This window comes from Calidris pugnax, unplaced genomic scaffold, assembly GCF_001431845.1.
Source record: "Calidris pugnax isolate Ruff unplaced genomic scaffold, ASM143184v1 scaffold197, whole genome shotgun sequence".
NCBI lineage: Eukaryota > Metazoa > Chordata > Aves > Charadriiformes > Scolopacidae > Calidris > Calidris pugnax.
Window position 1 is genome coordinate 1,999,444 of NW_015090936.1, and position 21,013 is coordinate 2,020,456.

The following is a 21,013-nucleotide window of genomic DNA, read 5'->3' on the forward strand; positions in this document are numbered from 1 at the left end:
GAGGGGTCCGGTGGGTCCGCCCGCGCTTCGCCGCGTGCCTGGTGGTCTCGACCGCCTCCGCAGCTGGCCCTGGCCGCCCTGCCCCTTTGTGAGGGGGGCGGAGGGGCCGCGGCTGGTGAGGCGCGTTATGCACCGCGTTAAATGGCTGGAAGGAGTGCCCGGGCCAGGGCTGTGATCGCTGCCCGGCCCTCTGAAGGGCGCGGCGGGGGCTCTGCTCTCTCCTGTTTACATTTGTCTCTTCGGCCACATAAGAAATGGCACAAAACAAGGGGGAGAGGGTTCAGCCTCCCCTCCGTGCTGCCTGGGGCCCTGTGGCAGCTGGAGGGGCTGGCCCCGCCCGGAACGCGGGGGCGGGAGCAGCGGGAGCTCCCCTTCACCGAGCTACGGAGCCTCCGCATCAGGGTTTATGCTGGCGCTTGGTGCAGATGGAGCCCGTGGTGTGAAACCCCCTGGGATCCCGCTGACTGAGTTCGCCCCGGCCCCTCGGGGGTGTGGGGGGGTCTGCCTTCGGTCTGTGTGACCCATCCGGCTGCCGTGTCCGGGTTGGTGACACTGGGGGTACCCCGGCCTCCAGCCCCGCAGGCACAGAGCCGGGTGAAAGCTGTTAGCGACCCACATATCCTCCATCAGAGGCGGTTTGAGTGGGCTAAAGCTGGTTGAGAAAGCAGCAGAGGACTAGGATTCTTCACTCGACGCCTAGAAAGCCCTCTTCAGTCTGTCCTTCTGCTACAGCGAGGGGAAGTTTGGAGAGTTTCAAGCCAACACCTGCCTTTGTCTCTAACTGAAGCCCTCTGCCAGGGTGCACTGGCCATTTCTGATTCCTCCTGCACAAATCTTGCCATTATTATTGTATGGCATCAAGCCATATAATGACAGGCACTGCTGTGCCTCATTCCTTGATAGCTTTTCCTGCACCCAACTTCTCCCCTGCTGCCCCTGCGGTGGCGGTGAGGTTCCTTCCTCATCCCGACGCTCCGCACCGTGGTCGGGGGAGGACAGGTACCGAGTCTGGAGGTGACAGGCTTTAAGGGGTTGCTGGGGAATAAGCTGCTGCTTCCCAGCAGCAAGGGGTGTATTTGTATGCATGCAAAACCCAAATCTGCACAAAGACACGAGTTTGCATAAGCTGAATTTTAACCTGTTAGAAATGAGAAACTCCTCTACAGCTCAAATTGAGGATTTGATGATCTGCAGCTGGCTGTCTAGGTTGGCTGCCCAGTCCGACTGGTGAACCGAGGCTAACCCGGGCAGTCAGAGCTCTCCTCTGGGAGAGGCAGCGGGGCAGCTCCCCGGGAACGGAGATGTGTGCTTAAACTGGGGGTCGCAACATTTTAAAAGCTAGATGGTACGACTCTAGCTTTCCCATGCTCTCTCAAAAGTTATGACTACAGTCGGAGTTTACTGTTTAACTTGGCATCAGCTTCCTTCAAAGCACAGACCTCCTATCGACATTACCCATGCAACTTTTAGTTTTGCCATTGTCTAGTTCCTGACACTCCATTTTATAAGTGCCTTGTTTTAATCTGACATACTATGTTCAGAATATTGATTCAATTGCATAATGTTCATTTTCAGCCTCATTTTAAGTTACATTTTAGGAGCATCTCTATGACAGGTGGGTCTGTTCCGCTGAGGACACAGGTTAAGACCAACACAGGTATGCTAACTTGCAAACTCAGGCAAAAAATTGATTTATTTATCAGTGAGGACCCAAGTAGGGGACTGAGGACACAGGTAAGACCAACACAGGTATGCTAACTTCCAAACTCAGGCAAAAGATTTATTTATTTATCAGTGAGGACCCAAGTAGGGGGATCTTTGCCTTGTAATGTAACTCGTAGGTGTTGAATTATCAGTGACAACTGCTATACTAAGGAAGTTTAGAACAAATAAAGATGATGATGACACTGGTTTACTTCATATGCTTCTGCCTGTAGTCTACCTGTGTCACATTATCTCATTCCACAGCAAAACCATTCAGTATGTTTGTTCTAATTTGGGGTATATCATAAATGAGGACTGACTGACATTTTGTTTAGATGCACAAATGTTGGGATGATCTACTTGTCTTTTTAATAAGCATTTGAAATTGAGAAAAATGTATTTGTTACATGTAGCAAACATCTAAATTTTTTTAGTTTAGTTATACATCTCTTCTGATGACCATCCCACAATGACTTGCATAATTTAGCTTGAATTTAATTTTTAGTTGAAGTTACAGACTAGTGACACCTAGCTGAAGTGGGAAGTACTCTGAATATGCGTAATCTTCTATTTTGTATGTATCTTCATATTTCCTTATGCAATTAGATACTTGCATTCTGAGCTGTTTCTTGACAGCAGTCCCAAAAAGATTTCAAGTACAGCGTGTAAAATACCCAATCTATACTGCAAAGTTACTACCAGAACTGAAAAGAATTTAGTCTAAAGTTTCAGGTCCCCATGAAAACACATTTAAGATACTGCAAAGTACTGACCACAGTTCACCTGCCTTCCAAGTCCTTTAAGGTACTGAGCAGGTAGGTTCTGTTCACCTCAGCGCTGTGTTCACCCTTAATGGTACGATGCCAGGAGATACCATCACTTCCCTTGAGCTCTGGCGCGTTCTCCATTCACTGTTCTGACCTTAACGAAGGGAATGTTTGGTAACTTGTTGCTTAATCTTCTAACAAAATAACTATTAGAAGATGCATATCTCTGCATCTTATAGATTATGTAAGTATTAACGTAACTTAAAAAATGGAGAGACTTACAGAAAAATAGGAAGATGTTATTTTAATTAAGCAAAAACAGAGTTATAATCACTCTTTCTAAAAATAAAATTAGACTCTTTATCAATCCTTAACATCTGCATTTAATATTTTCTTCTAAACAAAAATACAGATGCGATTATGTAGCAAATTACAGTCTTTGACAACGTATAGTATTTACCTTCTCTTACACTTACTTCAATTCTAATTTGGTCATTAATACTTGACTCATTACTGCAACATGTAACTTGTAGTAAAAGTGCCACAATTGAACTATAAACATGACATTGCCATCTTAAAACTGCTTTGCTATAAACTGTAAAGAATATACAGAGTTACAAAGTCATTGTGTTTTTATCAAAATATACAAACCCCCCCCAAGCCTAACACAAGCTATCAATAGTTTTCTTATGAACTATACAGTTATATAAAATATTTGTAAAATTATCTTTATATTTATAAATATTCTACCTTATTTGCTTTGGTCTATAATTATCATCATACAAGTCCACTTAAAAGTTTTCTTTGTGTACTTTCTTTGAAACATCATTGTACTTTCCTGTGTTTATTCTTTTGTTATCCTTATTTAAATGGAACCAAAGCTGCCATGAAACCAAAATTTCACAAGGGGTTCATAGCATTCACCAGTGATAGAATAAATAAGTGGACTACATCATTACTTCAATCAATACTGTATTATCATTTCAATTGTAGTTTTATTGTACCCAAGCTATAGTTTCTTTTAAAATATTCAAGAAGACGAAGTAAGTAAACAAACTGTGTACCACATTTGCACGTACAATGAAGCTGAGGTTCACTAACCTTTGTCCTGACTTAATTGTTTACCACTTCATAGAGATGAACCTACGTGACAAACTGGAAATGCAGATACAGTACAACAGAGCCCTATCGTATAAACTGCAACTTGTACACATACAGCCTCCTTGACTTTTTTTAAATCTCATAATCTCAGTTAAAATTAATCACATTTTCAAAAAATAATATTAATTGTAATAATTTGGTGATGTCTTTCAGAAGCCTATTCTCTTGATTCTGAGCAAACTGTGAAGCTGTAAGTGTCACCACAACCCTCTGGCAGCAGGACGAGGGAGGCAGAAAGGCAAATTCTTCCTCCAGCGACCCATTGGAGGCACCTCTCTGCTACGGGCCAGCTGTGCTGGGCCAAGGGACGCTGCGATGAAGCTTGCCCGGGGAGAGTTGAGGGGATCACTCAGGAGGGACATACCAAGGTCAGATGCTGTATTTAAGGCATGGGGATGACAGGGAACCCCACGAACTGGCCCTACCCCTGTTTATACATAGGGATTGCCTCAGGGAGATAAATATTTGGAAGCAAGAATCTGAGTATTTACCTACTCCTCCCAAAATCAAAGTATTTATGGGTAGCTGCTCTGTTGTTTGTTGTCCAGGCATTATTCCAGGATGAGGAAGAAGACTCTGTCTAAATCTCCTCCTCTTCTGCTGACAACAATGGTATTTCTAAAAGACAGAAGTTGCAGACACACCAGGAGATAGATACATACAGGATTTCTTTAAGCTGGGCCATTTCATGAGAATGATTTTCTTTAGACAAATGCAGCTGAAGAGCTCTACCAGCCATTGACAGTGGGATTTATGCAGTTTGGAAGACTGGCTATTGTGAGTTCCACTGAATCTTTATTAAATGTCTCAGAGATATCATAAATCTGGAATACTTTCCACACAAGCACTCAGACTTAACTGTCATTAGGGTAACTACAAAACTGATTATGGAAAGGAAAAGAGGTTTAAACTCCTGAATATGTTTTGTAAATGTTGAGTTACAGAAAAGCACACCAGAACTCAACTGTACTTCAGCATACCCAGGTTCATGAAACATTTCCCACTTTCACTTTAGAATACACTAAATTACAATTATTTTATTTATAAACAGATTACTTTTTGTTAAAAAATGCAATATATGGTTTCTGCAGCAAAAATTCCTTCTACAGAGTACACTGTGAACCTACATATTTATTCTGCCTACAATGATTCTGACTCAAAAACAGCACTGTACAATAGTTCAGTGACTAGTTTCCTGTAATGCTGAGTAGAAGGGGTTTGGTTGGTCATGTTTTTTTACTTTCTCTCTATACGTTAGAAGTCTATTGTGGCAAAAGTAATTTGGGTTTTTCACATTAAGCTTGTATTATTGCAAACACTAGTTTTTCTTTTCTGTACTATTCTTCCTTCTTTTGCATATATTGACACATGTTTAGATGAATAAAACTGATCTTAATAAATGATACTAATTTGAGTGGAGACGCTTCCCCATTCAATGCATCTGTATTTTCTCCAATATATAGTTTGGGATTTTTCTTCCCTTTTGCACAACTCTTACTCAGAGTATAACTTCTGGAGTTACATTTTGTGTATTTTTTACTTCACTTCCTTCTGAGCCAAGGAAATGTGGATTTTCCAAAAGTTTAGTGCTTTCATTGCAAAACTGCTCTTTTCTATCCTGTGGACCTGGACTTTTGAACAGATGTTTCTTCTGGTGCATTCCCAGAGCAGCTGCTGTCTTGCAAATTTTGGGGCACTGAAAGCAAGCGTATCCTTTTCCATTATGCTCACGTACATGTCTTTGCTCGTGGTTCCTTTTGGTAGAGAGATACAAGAAGCTCTGAAAGCAGAACTGACAGTGGTAACGTTTTTCTCCAGTATGAATTCTTTCATGAATTTTGAGTGTTTCATTTAAAGTGAACGCTTTATTACAGTATTGGCAGACAAAGTCCTTGACACCCAGGTGAATACGTTCGTGTTTCTGTAGATTTCCAGGAACCGAGAAACACTTACCACAGGTTTTGCAAGTGTAGGGCTTTTCCCCAGTGTGACACCTCATATGCATTTTTAAAGTGGATGGACTTTGAAATTGTTTTTGGCATAATTCACAAATGTAAGGCTTTGAAGTAGCTACATGCCAGTGTACGTGTTCTTGAATGTCTGCAGTGGAAGACGGATCCCTTTCACAGAGCTCACAATGAAGATTAGGCATTTCTCTGTTCTCTTCTTGACTGATCTCCTTTTCCTCAGGAGCATTCCTGAGCGCATACTCTCGACTGCACGTGTTCTGGCTCTCTGTAACAGTGTTCTTGCTTCCGTGCTTTTTCCTCCATTTAGTCTTTTTCATTTTTCTTAGCTGTTTGGATTTCTTTTTTGGTTTGTAATTATAATAGGGTCTCCAGGGTTTATCACTGGAATCCTGGTCACTCACGTCATCACACATTTCTGTCAGCTCCAGGCTTTCTGAGCTATATAGCCTAGATGGGCTTCTTTCTTTTATCTCCATTTCTGATTCCTCAATTAGATTTTCCTGTTTGGACTCATGTTTAGATTTTCGGCCCCTTTTACAAAACAGCTTAGATCCTAATATATGTCTTTTTACAATAGCCTCATTACCAATTTTTACTGTTATTTGACAGAGAGGCGCAACATTGCTGTCAGTAGATGTTCCAGGTAAGGCAGGCTTTGCAATGTATGTTTCAGTTTTACTCGATTCTTGGACAGTACTTGTTGTTTTGCCAGATGAACCTCCAGATCCTGTGACGTGCTGCGTGTCCTCAGTTGCTTCTGCTCTATTGTACAGCAGTGTTTTCTTTTTCTCCTTAATAGGTTTTGATTTTGTAATGCATTTCCCATAATTATCTGACCCATATTTACAATCATCGCTTACAGACTGACTAGGTGGATTATTTGAAGATTCTGTCTTCTTGTTTTCTACAGAAGTGACTGTTTTACTGTGCATTATTACTGATGAAACTCTGCTACTGTGCATTATAACAGAGGGTGCAGAACTGCTGTAACTGATGACTGAGGTCGAATTCTCATTCACCTTGGTTAAAGACACAACCGAGGAATCACACTCCTGAGAACCAGAGTCATTTGCAGCAGTGGGAACTCTTTTTTCAGCTGTGAAGAAGTCCCTTTGCAGGTCAGAATTTAATATACCTGATCCCCAAGAGGAAGAATTCTGAGTTTTTGTGGAAGGTGCTGTATCATTACATGAAGATGTATCCAAAGCGAGAGTTCTGTTGCTTGTGATTATATTACTTTGAAAATTCAGTGGTGGTAGCTCAGAGCTAAGAGAACTCGGAATGAAACAGTTAGCAGAAGCAGTTTCATTAACCTGGCTACTTGTTTGAACATTTTCATACGAAGAATTTCGGTAGGACTTATAAGGTAGTCGCCTGCATTTCATAGGTAAAAGTCGATAAAGTTTGTATGGGTACATACTTGGTTTTAAGCCCCCGTTGGGTGTCTTTTTGTTTACTGAGAGACGATGGTCAATTGCATGGAAAGACTTCTGATGATTTTTCAGTATATAGTAAGTCATGAAAGTCTCCAGACAGAAAATGCATTGGTACCGTCTCTCTCCAGTGTGCCAGATCTCGTGTCTGGTGCGATACTCAGCTAATGCAAATACTTTATTGCAGTAGTGGCACGGATATGTTCTTCTCCATGAATGCACATTTGCATGTCTTCGAAGACTAGACAATGTTACATAACTACGCTTGCAAACGATGCAAGTATATAATATCTGCCCATCAACGACTTTAACCAAATGATCTGTTTCTGGTAAAGTGCAATTTGCATTAGAATAATCAGGGATGCTGTTTTCAGACAATAGAGGCTCTGTGTTTGCATATGAACTTCCATTCCTTCCGTCCGTAGCAGCATAGTTATCTGCAAAATTTTGTTCATTTCCATTGTGAACCGATAAGGTACTCGATCTCATGCAGACTTGTTCATGACTTTCCAGTATATTTAGATTTGCAAATTGTTTGCTGCAGTATTTGCATACGAAAGTTTCCTGATGCTCTGAATGGAGCTGAAGATGAGTACTGAGTAACGCCCTGTCATTGAATGATTTTGCACAACAGTTACAATTGTAAACAGGTGGAACAACAGTTGCCACGGATCCAGAGACATTAGCAGAACTGTTTTCCTCTTCTCTGGATAAAGGGAAATCTCCTGCTGTATTTTGAGGTTTTGGGAAGGATGTAACTGGCTGATCAGGAACTGCTTCATGTTGGGCTTCTGTAGTGGTTGCTGTAGAGGCCGGTACTTTCGCTATAGCCGAACCAGTACCCTGGGGCTTAAAGGCTGCCTTAGGAGTACTCCCTGCTTGTTTTCCCGCCTTAATGAGTGGTGTGGCTTGGAGATTCTCATAGTGGTCTTCACCCATCTTGTACGAAGGGCTGCTCTCCTGTTCAGCAAAAGGCGTTCCTTGAAAATTATCTCCTCCGGAAGAAACTGCGTAGGAGTGTTCGGCCAGTGTACTGGCTGGCTCGGCATCCTTGCAGACGTCGCTTCTGTCGAGGCTGATGCTGGGAGGTGGTATTGTATCAGACACCTTTTTAAAGCTTGCCCTCAAATCGAGTGGAGAAAACAAACTGTTTTCTGTTTCAAAAATTGAGAATGCATTAGTAATTCGTGGTCCATTTGTCACAGCGGAATCTTCGTGTCTCTTTTCATGTTTTTCCTCTTTGACAGGCCCTTTTTCACTAATGCAGTACGCGTAAGGGCAGGGGGAATTTGAAAAATTAACATCTGTAAGATCTTCCAGAAATGATATTCCCAATTTTTTCCCTGCAGCTGCAAGGTCCGTTACAGTCTCCTGCCTCTTAACAACTACTGTGGAACTGTAGATGTAATTTAGTATTTCTGTAAATACTTCAGCTTTGAGATCATCTAACTCCAGTACATGACCTGAAATACATATAGTACGACTCCAAAAAATGTTTTTAAAGTAAAGGCTTGAAGCTGCCAGCACATTACTATGGGCTTTAAATTTAGTATCTTCCACAATTATGGTGACATCACATAAAATACCCCGAATGCGCTGTTCGTTTAAAATGGAAAGTACAGTGTCGCTGTGGAAGTCATCCTTGAAATCCTTTGAAAGGGACATGACTGTCATCTACAAGAAAAAAAAAAAAAGGTAAATATATTTTAGAAGGCATTTTTCATCGATTTTAGATCAAGTTTATAGTTCTATAGTTATTTTATACATATATTTATTCTATTAACTTTTAAATTTTAACAATGAGTAAAATTTTGTCATTGCATTTCAGGTTGAAGTCATCTAAGGTTCACTGGTGCCAGCAGCACTGAAGATAATCTGTGTACAGATCAAAGATGTGGGAACACCAGTAGCTCCTCAGCAGGAGGCAGAAGATCTCTGTGGTCTGTCGCCCACCCCCTGCCTTTCACTGGGGACCACAGCCACCAGCTTTCTGCCCTGCCAGTGGGTGCATCTGCTCAGGCTCACACCCAACAAATCAGGGAACCCTTGAGGTAATTCCCCCAGCAATCAGCTCAGCTATTTGCTAGACATTATGGGGAAGGCTGAATTGCTGTGGTTCTGTGGATGCCAAGGACCTTGTTTTCTGAGGCTGATTGTCAGACAATGACTTTACAACACAACTGTATCTGATCCCCTTATTGAGTTAATATTTAAAACAGGGATCAGAGATTCCAGGCAATAAAGTTTCAGTTATAGGATATAAGGCTTTATAAACAAACAAATGCACAAGCAGCACAACTTTGTAAACAATAGCACAGTACGTAGAACACTATTTAGGTAAACAGAATATTATTTTTAAATAGTGATTACATTTTATTAGATAAATAGTTTACACAATTTAAAATGACTGAAAATTTATAAGTAACTGAATTTATAAATTCAGTGAGTAAAACAGAGAGTAACAGAAGATTTTTTCTTCAGTTATAGTTTAGATTTATAGTGTTTACACTTTATAATTTGGTAGTGTGTGTTCTTAATTTCTACCAAATAAGATTTAATTGCAATAGTAAATACCATTAAATAACTGCCAATTTATAATAATGAGGTTTAATGCTGACAAAAAAGGTCTACATTTGCCAGACTGTTACTGTATGAATATACTGGTTTATTTAATTGAGATAAAAGATGCAAAATATGAATGAAAAACAGACTGAAAAAATGGATGAATTTGACAGTATGTATATGGAGAAAATCTCTGATTTAACCAGATTATTTTTTTGTTGTTGTTCAAATTTAGATCTGTACCATATAATGAGGTTTGTCCTTTTTTTTTTTCCCCCATCTCTCAATAGTGTTTTTAACTACTTGTTATTTGAGGAACGCACAACAATTTATTGTCATGTAGACGGCTTTGGGAGGAAAGGAAAGGCTCAAGGGTCCAGTACTGGGGCAAGAAGTTCTCAGGATCACAGACACCAAGGAAGAGAGAGAACTTCTCAGCAAACTTTCTAATTTATATTGAATGTGACATTCATGGTATGAAATAATCCTGTTGGCAGCTTGGGTCAAGTGCCCAGGTCTTGTTCCTCCCCAAGCCCTGCACCTGGCAAGGCTTGAAAACACTGAGACCTTGAAACCCACATACCATAGCTGGCTCTACAGTAAATATTTTCACAAATTCAGACACTAGAGTCTTCTAAAAATGCAGTTTTCCCAAGCATCATGTTGCTCAAAGCAGGACAGGGAAGAAGCCCTAATTCCTACCTGACCATTCCCAGGCCCTCCCATGATTTCTAGCCCATCAATATCCTGTGTCTTTGCTCATGGCACTCCATCTGGGATGGCAGACCAAAGGACCTCACTAGCATGCCGTCCCACAAACATTGATGTACCACCCCCAGACTTGTTTCTGGCGAGCCTGGTTTCATCCTTTTCCCCCTTCAAATCTAGTTTAAAGCTCTTTCAATGAGCCCTGCCAACTCCAGTGCAAAAATCTTTTTCCCTCTTTGAGACAGGTGTACCCCGTCTGTCGCCCACAGGCCTGGTCCCGTGGAAGCCAATCCATGATCAAAAAACCTGAAGTCCTGCTGGTGACACCAGGCTCAGAGCCAGGTACTGATCTCCCTGTTTCTTCCTTCATTAAGCCCTGCAACTGGAGAGACAGAGGAAAACTCAACTAGTACTCCTGATCCCTTAACCAGTCATCCCAAGGCCCTGCAGCCTCTTTTGATTGCCCTCAGATTTCTTATGACTTCAACACTGCCTACCTGAAGAAATAAAAAATGGATAATAATCGGAGGGCCGTACCAGAGTGGGAAGTTTTCTCACCTCTACCTGGGCACACCTCCCCAAGGTGTACCTTCTAACACATTTTAATGGCTGAGTATTTTCAATGCACAGAATTCAGAAAAATCATAATTGTGATTCACAAAAAATACCTCTGCTGCTTATATATGCCATGGATGTCAAGAAACTAATTTATTCATATAACTATGATAGAAATATAGATGTATATTATTTTGATTATCTGGTCAATCACAGCAGCTGTAAATCTAGATGCATTGTTTCATCTCTTTAAATCTTAAAATCAGAGTTCATCATGTGTTTCTTTATTACACTTATTTGGCTTAAAGTAAAAGGTATTTCTTCATTTGGAACAATAACCTGAAATTCACAATAGTTCGGTATGTTCATCTGCTTTGGTTCAATATCTGAAAATGCATATATAATTGTAGATAGTTTCTATCACATCGAGTCTTCTACAGAAAGAATACTGACAAGAACACTTCTCTTCAAGCAAGCAGCCACTATCCCATAATTGATTCTTCTTTTTCATTGACAATGTCTGAGATTACATCTGACTTGCTCATGTGATGTGGTATTAGAAACCAACTGTCAGACATCAAAAACATTTCACAACAGGAGCCATTGATAGAGTTATTTCCTGAGTATAGGAAATAAATGATGTCAGCTCTACCTCCCAGTGAACTGCCCCATAGGAACTTGCCTGTGTTTTTTCTGTTTCTTTATTGGAGACAGCTGGTTTTAGTTCAAAGACACATCATCTGACATACTGTTTGCTAAAAATATCAGACTGCTACTTCTATACTAAGAGGCATTTATAAGCCAGGCCTACAAACCCAAGTGGTTTTAGACCCAAGTCTTATTCGACTAGTTATTTCAAAAATTATTATCCTCCTAAGGAGAAAAGTGAGTATTTTCAATTTCTACTTGCATGTACATAGATTGCCAGATTTTGTAGTCCTGAATATTTTGGTACACTCAGTAAAACACCAAACTAGATTCCTTGTGTAAAGATAGTAGAAACTATTATTTGCTATTTGGACATTTAAATTTTTTGCTGTGGGCTAAACCAGCTGCTGTATGTCTCATTGAAAAGCTATACAGAAAAATTCCAGAGCAAATTGATTTTCAGAGCCAACCCTTTTTGCTCTTCTGTCTCAACCTATGCATTCCCCAAATGCCCATTTATTCATGTCTCTAATGATCCTCTACTGCCTTTTATTTTACGTGTCTTGCTTCTTGCATTTGTGAAAAATGTTTCTGAAATGCTGTAAAATCAGAATGCTCTGCCTAGCACACACATAAATGGAATGTTTTAGGAATATTTTACATTCCATTTGCAGTTCATACTGCAAAAGGAAAAACCTGCTCTTCAGTTTCCAGGGAAGTTCTACTAAGACCACGACAGACAGAAATCACACTTTTCAGATGTATTATTATTGTTGTTGTTGTTGTTAAATATTTTCTATTACAACACTTAAAAGTCCATTTGGAATATTACTATTCTTCTGCATGATTTGTATTATAGATTATGGAAGAAATTCTAGGATTATTTATCAATGTTGCCCAAAACATATGTAAATACCATTTGACCTATCAAAGGTCAACAAAACTCTTCAGCCTACGAAGCCATACATTTTTGACACAAAAATGTGTTACTTTGATATTTTTTACTCTCAATTGAGACATAAATAATTTCTTCAGAATCTGAACAGTGCCTTTGTAGTATAACTTCATAGTCTTTGGTACACCTATAGAAAACTTTAGCTTCTGAACAGCAGAATTTTTGATTGGGAGGTACCTTACTATTTGCAGATTTTCTGCAAGAACAGTGACAAACTAAACCTGTCATTAAAAGTTTTTGAATCACTTTGAGAATTAAAGTTTAAATATTCATCTAAAACTCTAGTGTAAAGGTCAGTAGGTTAATTAAATGATAATGTTACCTTTTCTGACATCAACAGGACACTGACCCTCCAAGGCAATAGTCGTAAGTGAAAATAAGTAATATCAAAAGTTAATGGAGAGATCAGGGATTGATGCATCCAAACCACTTATGCCTCACTGCTAATTGTAAATATCAGAGCATCCAGCTCTACATGGACACTACAGAGGGAAGAAGCTTCTGTTAATTTTTATATTAATATTACTTTGAAGTAAACCAAGAGAAGTTTTACTGGCCGATGGGTACCAAATATAACAAGTATATTTTTTTTTAATACCAAATGGACTGTTGCAATCTAGAAATAGTTCTAGTTTTGCTAAACTTTTGAAATGCATTGCCAGGCAAGTGTACCCTATTACATATGAGAAGAGATTCTTTTATTCCACTTCCATTGCCTAAGTTAGAAAGACAAGCTAGTGGCATCAACAAAAAAAACCCAACACAGTACAGCCAGTTGCTACTACCCAGGCAAAATAAAAACCAGCAAGATACGTGATAACCTGTAATGACAGTTCTCCCTCTGTTTTCTTATTCCACGCATTTCTATTGGGATTTTAAAGATGCTAATATTTTCTAGTACTTACCAACATGACACTATGCAAACATGGTCACACCATAATTTTCTTGTGTTCAGTTTTATTCCACTCTACTCTGAAGGCTATCTCTGCTCTGTTTCCAGCCTGTTTCTCCAACTGAGAAGGAACATTCATCTGTATCTAACTCTCCCAAAGGGCACTATTCTGTTCTCGAGCAGAAATAGGGCTAGGCATCACAAACAAACAAAACAACAAACAAACAGAAACCAGGACACACACCCCACACACCCCCCACCTCTACTGTCCTCATCCTTGCCCACCTGGAAACCCACTGGAAACCAGCCATCACTTTTGTGATGGTGGCTCTGGGCTTTTTTTATGGAATCGCTCACCAGCCCCACCTGGGCACTACGGCAAAGCAGGGCTGCTTCCACCAGGGCCCCTTCAGTCTCCTTACCCCCTCAGGCACGCAGAGGAGTTTTAATGATGTCAAATTACGTTTCATAGCTTGCAGTGGCATGGAGCTTAGTGCTCTGGTTTACATGGCTACACATTATTTCTACAAGTACAGTTGTTTTTTTTTCTATTGATGCCGTGAAAGATGAAATCAGGACTCAATAGTCAGGATGACTATTAAGCAGGTATCCTTTATTGCAGCGCTGGACGCACCTCCAAATGTGCGCACGAGACAAAGTTAGTTTAATTCTTTAATTCAATCCCCCCTTTTCTTTAAGCTATTGCAAATTCTTTTGCATAATTTTGTTTATAGTCCATAATACATGAACTTGTAGAGCAACAGTCCGTACTTTCCACCACAGCCAAAGGTTGAGAATAGTCAGCAGTAGGGCTACACAAATCAACACTAATACAGGATGCACTAGGAAGTTGAAAAACTGTGCAGCGGTTGGAGTTTTTAGTGAGGTATTTAGAAAAATGTCCCACCTATGGTGTTTACTGGTTTTCTTGATGATTTGATATGTTTCTCAAACATATTTCACACTGCTGAGTCACTTGTTGAATGGTGGTATATAAATTCTTCCTTATCCATATTTGGCTCAAAAATTTATATAAAGAATCTGCTCCCCAATGTGTCTTATCATGTTCTTCTTTAACAAGTCCCCACACTAGTTTGGCAGGTATGATAATTCTACCATCACTCAAATGAGCCCATCCCCTGGAAGGAACTTGTCCTCCTAATTCTTGTATGAACTCCTCATCTAATCTAGAATATTTAATGCTGGTCATCCAGGTCTTTATTTCTATTGTCTGGAATTAAGGCTAGAATTTGTTCTTTCTGTATTCTTTCTGCTGCCTGTTTAGCCTCATAATCAGCCAATCTGTTACCTCTTTCTTGGTCAGTGTTACCCCTCAGACGTCCTTGACAATGTATGATGGCAACTCTACAGCTGGTAACTGTACTGCCTCCAATAGGTGAAGTATTTCTTCTGCGTGTTTGATTTGTTTTCCTTGTGAGGTAAGCAATCCTCGTTCCTTCCAGACTGCTCCATGGGCATGAAGAACTCCAAAGGCATATTTAGAGTATCCTTTTCCCTTTTGCCAATTCCAAAGCCCTAGTCAAGGCAATAATCTCAGCCTTTTGAGCTGACGTCCTGGCAGGCAATGGCTGGGATTCAATTACCTTATTTGTTGTGGTCACTGCATATCCAGCCTTACAGATACCTTGTCGGACAAAGCTACTTCCATCCGTAAACCAGGAGTCCTGGGCGTCCTCCAGGGGTTCTTCTTTCAGATCTGGTCTGTTGAACACAGTCTCTATTGTTTCCAAACAGTCATGTGTCAGAGCTTCAGTTGTTGCTCCACTAAGGAAAGAAGCTGGGTTCACAACATTAGTCACTTCAATTTTAACGTCATCCGATTCAACGAGGATGGCCTGGTATTTCAAAAACCTGGATGGGGAAAGCCAGTGATTCCCTTTTTGTTCTAATACAGCGGATACTGTATGTGAAATCAACACTGTCATCTTCTGGCCCAAAGTAGATTTCCGGGCTTCCTCAATATTTAGTATAACGGCCACTACTGCTTGTAAACATCCTGGCCATCCTTTACTTACTTCATTTGATTGTTTAGAGAAGTAAGCTACGGCTCTTTTGTATGGTCCCAGCCATTGAGCTAAAACTCCTAGAGCTATTCCTTGTTTCTCGTGAGAAAAGAGCCAAAAAGGTTTGATTACGTCAGGCAAGCCCAAGGCCAGGGCTCTCGTGAGTTCCTTTTTAAGTATTTCAAATGCGTTCTGAGCTTCTTTAGACCACATCAATTGAGTGGGATTATTTTTCAAAAGTTCATATAAAGGTTTCACTATTATTCCATAGTTATAAATCCATAATCGACACCAACCTGTCATTCCCAAGAAGGTTCTGAGTTCTTTTACCATCTGAGGAAGTGGGGTTTTATAGATGGCTTCTTTTCGTCCAGTTCCCAAATCCCATTGTCCTCCAGATAATTCATATCCCAGGTAGGTCACTTGCTGTTGTATCATTTGAACTTTCTGTTGAGAGACTCGATATCCATTTAGTCCAAGAAAGTTTAACAAGCTCACAGTCCATTGCATACACTCAAGTTTTGTTTTGGTTGCTATTAATAGGTCATCCATGTATTGTAAAAGAGTTCTGTTTTTGGAAGGAGGCTTCATGCCTCAAGCTCTCATGCTAACCGATTTCCAAAAACGGTTGGACTGTTTTGAAACCTTGGGGTAACACTGTCCAAGTAAGCTGGGTTTTCCTACCAGTGGTAGGGCTTTCCCATTCAAAAGCAAACAACTTTTGACTTTCTTTAGCCAAAGGCAGACAAAAGAATGCATCTTTTAGGTCTAGTACTGTAAACCATACCTGACTGTTTTTCAATTTGGCAAGTAAGGTATAGGGATTGGCAACTACAGGGCGCAAATCTTTAACAATTTTGTTTATTCCTCTTAGGTCCTATACTACCCGATAAGTTCCATCTGGTTTCTTTACCAGCAGTATAGGTGTGTTATATTCTGATTCACATTCCATTTGTAGTCCATGTTGTAAAAAGTTATTAATTGGACCTTCTATTCCCCAGAGATCTTCTAATCTCAAGGGATATTGTTTTTGAGGAGGGTTCTAAAGTAGTATATTTTCTCATTGCTTCTCTCAGTTTGTCCAAAAACTCCATAGGGGTCTCCCTCTGTCCTTGTTTGACAGCATATAATGCTGACCAATTTATAGCTTTTGGAATGGCATTTTCCAGCCCTAATTAGATCCAATCTTGATATCGTCTTAACGTTGCATAATCTCGTCCATCATTGGGATCCCAGTTTGGATCAGTCAGTGGAACATGCTCGTGAGCCTGCACATGGGTTCGGACAGTCCTTAACACCAATGGTTTGTCTATCTCAGTCATCTCTCCCAAAATTAAATCTACATCTCTCCAATCTGGATCTTGATTTCTAACTATCAATTCAAATTGCTTTGCCACCTTAGAGGGATCATCTCGATACCCTCTAGCTACTTCTTTCCAATCATTTAAATCAGTGGTGGAAAATGGAATTTTCACTCTAGCTGGCCCACTAGATCCCACTACTTCCCGTAACGGGACTAGGAGTTGTGGAGCTCCCTGGGTTTTACTCCTGGTTCTTGCAGTAACTGGAGTAAAGGCACTTGTTGCTTCCTCTTCTTCCTCACCGCTGCTACCACCCTCTGTCTCAGGGAATGGCGATTGGTGTGGAGAAAGCCGATCTAGCAACAGAGGGGGTAGCATTCCCAAATCCTCAAGCTGATCCTCTCTTTCCTCTTTCTGGATTCTGTTACTTTGAAACACCTTTGTCCAATACTACATGCCGAGCAACACCTCTTCATTTTCTGCTGCCCCTTTCTTTTATCTTTCTGTTCTTTCTCTAAGGACAAAACTAGAGGGTCTTGCAGTGGTATATTAAATCCACAGTCCTTTTGCCATTCAGGATGGTTTTGCAGAGTGAAAAACATATCAGCATACATAACCTCATCCCATTTTCCTTCTCTTCGTGAAAATAACATCAACTGACATCAACTGCAATGTAGTATTATAATTTAGAGCCCCATTAAAGGGCCGCTTTTCTCCATCATCTAATTTATATAAGGGCCACCTCTGATTACAATATTTTATCAAATTTTTCTTATCCACGTTCCCACCTGATGGTCCCCCTATATTTTTCCAATATTTTAAAATACATCCTATGGGGCTCTTTTTTACAATTCTGCCACTTCGCTGTCCTCCCATCTTTATTATTTTAACTCCCCAATTGCCCTACCACACAGTACAGTTAGAGGATAAAATCTATCTCCCCAACGTTCCTCCCACTGCATTCACAGCTGGCAATTAGGGCACTCAAAATCAGTACAATCTGGATTAGACCCAAACCAATGAACATAAAATATCTTAAAACAATTTTAACATTGAACACTTATTGTTGGCTTACACTCATTGTCTGGGTGGAGGGGACAATATCCATTTATATGACCGGTCACATTCATCTGATCAACCAAATATACTCGCTTTGTTCATCTCTGGCCGCACCCCTCGCGGGGTAACGGAGCCGCGGATCAGAACTCCGCACTCCCTTCGCAGCTCTGCCGTGTCTCAGTCACTCAAATCAGACATACAAGAGCTAGCTCAATTCATTCACACGCTTTTTATCAAATCCAAATCAGCTTTCAATAAACCATTCCTTTAAACAGTTCCGATCTCAATACCGATAAGTTACTACCACCACAAATTATGTTAGTGCAAAAGCCCGTAGCTTTACTCGTGACCGTACACAACGTACCAAAACACGTAGGAATTACAAGAGTAGGAAGCACAATACGCACTCATACCTGCATACACAAACCAAGACCAAGTGTACGTATTGCAAGAGCACACAGCACAATGTGTGCTCGCACCCATGTACACAGTATGCCCTCAGGCACACAGCGCCCTGTGTAGGTCATCTCCTACAGCTTATGGGAATCCCAAATGACCAGTTCCAAAAACCCAAACAATTTTTTTTTTTTTTTTTAAAAAGAATACCTTATTGGTTAAATGGTCCTTGTCTGCCCCTGCAGTGATCCGTATGAGGCGAGGAGTCCCTCCGGGAAGGTCCCAGGAGTAACCCAGGGAGTCCTGTTCTCAGCGGGTCCTGCAGCTGAGCAGAGAGGGTCCCGTCTGGGGTGGCAGAATTGATGCTGTGAAAGACGAAATCAGGACTCAATAGTCGGGGTGACTATTAAGCAGGTATCCTTTATTGCAGCACTGGACACACAGGGGATCGCTCCTCCAAATGTGCGCACCAGACAGAGTCAGTTTAACAGTATATATGCACACCACACACATATATATTCATGTGAGAACTAATTAACATATTCACTAGTTTCCAATAATTCATTACATATGCTACCTCCCTCTTGGAGCTCCCCATTCTTCAGAGATAATTTCCTTTGAGAAGATAACATTGTGCTGGCCTACACGATTGCTACCTGCATACGTGCCTTCCTGTCTTGTTACTTATCATAGCTCTCTAGTTTCCAATAATTCATTACATATGCTACCTCCCTCTTGGAGCTCCCCATTCTTCAGAGATAATTTCCTTTGAGAAGATAACATTGTGCTGGCCTACACGATTGCTACCTGCATACGTGCCTTCCTGTCTTGTTACTTATCATAGCTCTGCAGGGGGTAGGCCCCTGTTTGTGGTCAGTCAAGTTAAAGAAAAAAAAACACACAATATTTGCTAACTCACACTTAGGACAAGAGCAGCCTAGTTATCTCAAGCAAACCTTCAAGCCATATTCTTTGATTCAAATATCAAAAGTTAATGGAGAGATCAGGGATTGATGCATCCAAACCACTTATGCCTCACTGCTAATTGTAAATATCAGAGCATCCAGCTCTACATGGACACTACAGAGGGAAGAAGCTTCTGTTAATTTTTATATTAATATTGCTTTGAAGTAAACCAAGAGAAGAAGTTTTACTGGCCGATGGATACCAAATATAACAAGTATAATTTTTTTTACTACCAAATAGACTGTTGCAATCTAGAAAAATCTCTAGTTTAGCAAAACTTTTGAAATGCATTGCCAGGCAAGTGTACCCTATTACATGTGAGAAGAGATTCTTTTATTCCACTTCCGTTGCCTAAATTAGAAAGCTAGTGGCATCAACAAAAAAAACCCAACACAGTACAGCCAGTTGCTACTACCCAGGCAAAACAAAAACCAGCAAGATACATGATAACTTGTAATAACAGTTCTCCCTCCATTTTCTTATTCCACGCATTTCTACTGGGATTTTAAAGATGCTAATATTTTCTAGTACTTACCAACATGACACTATGTAAACATGGTCACGCCACAATTTTCTTGTGTTCAGTTTTATTCCACTCTACTCTGAAGGCTATCTCTGCTCTGTTTCCAGCCTGTTTCTCCAACTGAGAAGGAACATTCATCTGTATCTAACTCTCCCAAAGGGCACTATTCTGTTCTCGAGCAGAAATAGGGCTAGGCATCACAAACAGAGTACTTACCAACATGACACTATGCAAACATGGTCACACCATAATTTTCTTGTGTTCAGTTTTATTCCACTCTACTCTGAAGGCTATCTCTGCTCTGTTTCCAGCCTGTTTCTCCAACTGAGAAGGAACATTCATCTGTATCTAACTCTCCCAAAGGGCACTATTCTGTTCTCGAGCAGAAATAGGGCTAGGCATCACAAACAGACAAAACAACAAACAAACAAAAACCAGGACACACACCCCATACACCCCCCAGCTCTACTGTCCTCATCCTTGCCCACCTGGAAACCCACTGGAAACCAGCCATCACTTTTGTGATGGTGGCTCTGGGCTTTTTTTATGGAATCGCTCACCAGCCCCACCTGGGCACTACGGCAAAGCAGGGCTGCTTCCACCAGGGCCCCTTCAGTCTCCTTACAACCTCAGGCACGCAGAGAAGTTTTAATGATGTCTAATTACGTTTCATAGCTTGCAGTGGCATGGAGCTTAGTGCTCTGGTTTACATGGCTACACATTATTTCTACAAGTACAGTTGTTTTTTCTCTTTTACACTTTCACTTCTTGCATCCTTCCCTATTAATACAGAATACTTACCTTTTCTATTTGTTATAGCCTCATAAGCATTAGAGACTTGAAATATTTTTTTTTCAGCCTTGCACTGTTTCCTCCTAACTTTTAAAGCAGACAGCTGGTGGGGGTGGAATTTAGCCCAAGAATATTTTGTTAATATTAGCAGATCGCCAAAGCCACCAGATTAAACAGTGTTTCAGGGCGGTAATTCTTTCCTATTATTAGCATCCCTGACTCGTTCTCTCACTTCCTACTTCAGGCTTTCTACGCCTGTTTCTCATCACATGGAAAACAGCCCTTCAACCATTATATCAGCCCTCAGAGAAGGCTTATGCTCACTTGGAAAGCCAAGGCGAGCCCTTCTCTGTAACAGGGCGCCCCGTCACTGATCTGGCTCTAAAAATAACTTAAAAAAAAAAAATATTAAATAAAACACGTCTCCTGCAGTATGTCCGTTTCTTCCCGATGTCCGAAGTTTTCACCCCTCTGCCCGAGCTGTTAACTATCGCTGCGGCCCCCGGGCCGGGCCCGCTCCGCTCGCTCGCAGCCTCCGCCCGCACGGTGGAGCTGGGGGCGCGCCGGGCGCCCCGTCCCCTCACAGCGGCAGCGGGT

The 21,013-nt window shown here is 40.9% G+C and overlaps 1 protein-coding gene across 8 annotated transcripts in view; it reads right to left on the reverse strand.

Moving 5' to 3' along the window:
* Positions 1-2,760: 2,760 nt before the first annotated feature.
* ZBTB38 (zinc finger and BTB domain containing 38) overlaps positions 2,761-21,013 on the reverse strand; it is a 32,371-nt gene continuing 14,118 nt past the window's right edge. For 7 of the 8 annotated variants that reach the window (XM_014951770.1, XM_014951769.1, XM_014951766.1 and 4 more), the window contains one exon: positions 2,761-8,709. In XM_014951770.1, coding sequence (XP_014807256.1) covers positions 5,131-8,709 — 3,579 coding nt within the window. In that variant the 3' untranslated portion in view covers positions 2,761-5,130. Of the gene's footprint in view, positions 8,710-18,345; positions 18,409-21,013 lie in introns of those variants that run through there. The other variant, XM_014951774.1, reaches the window with a different exon arrangement.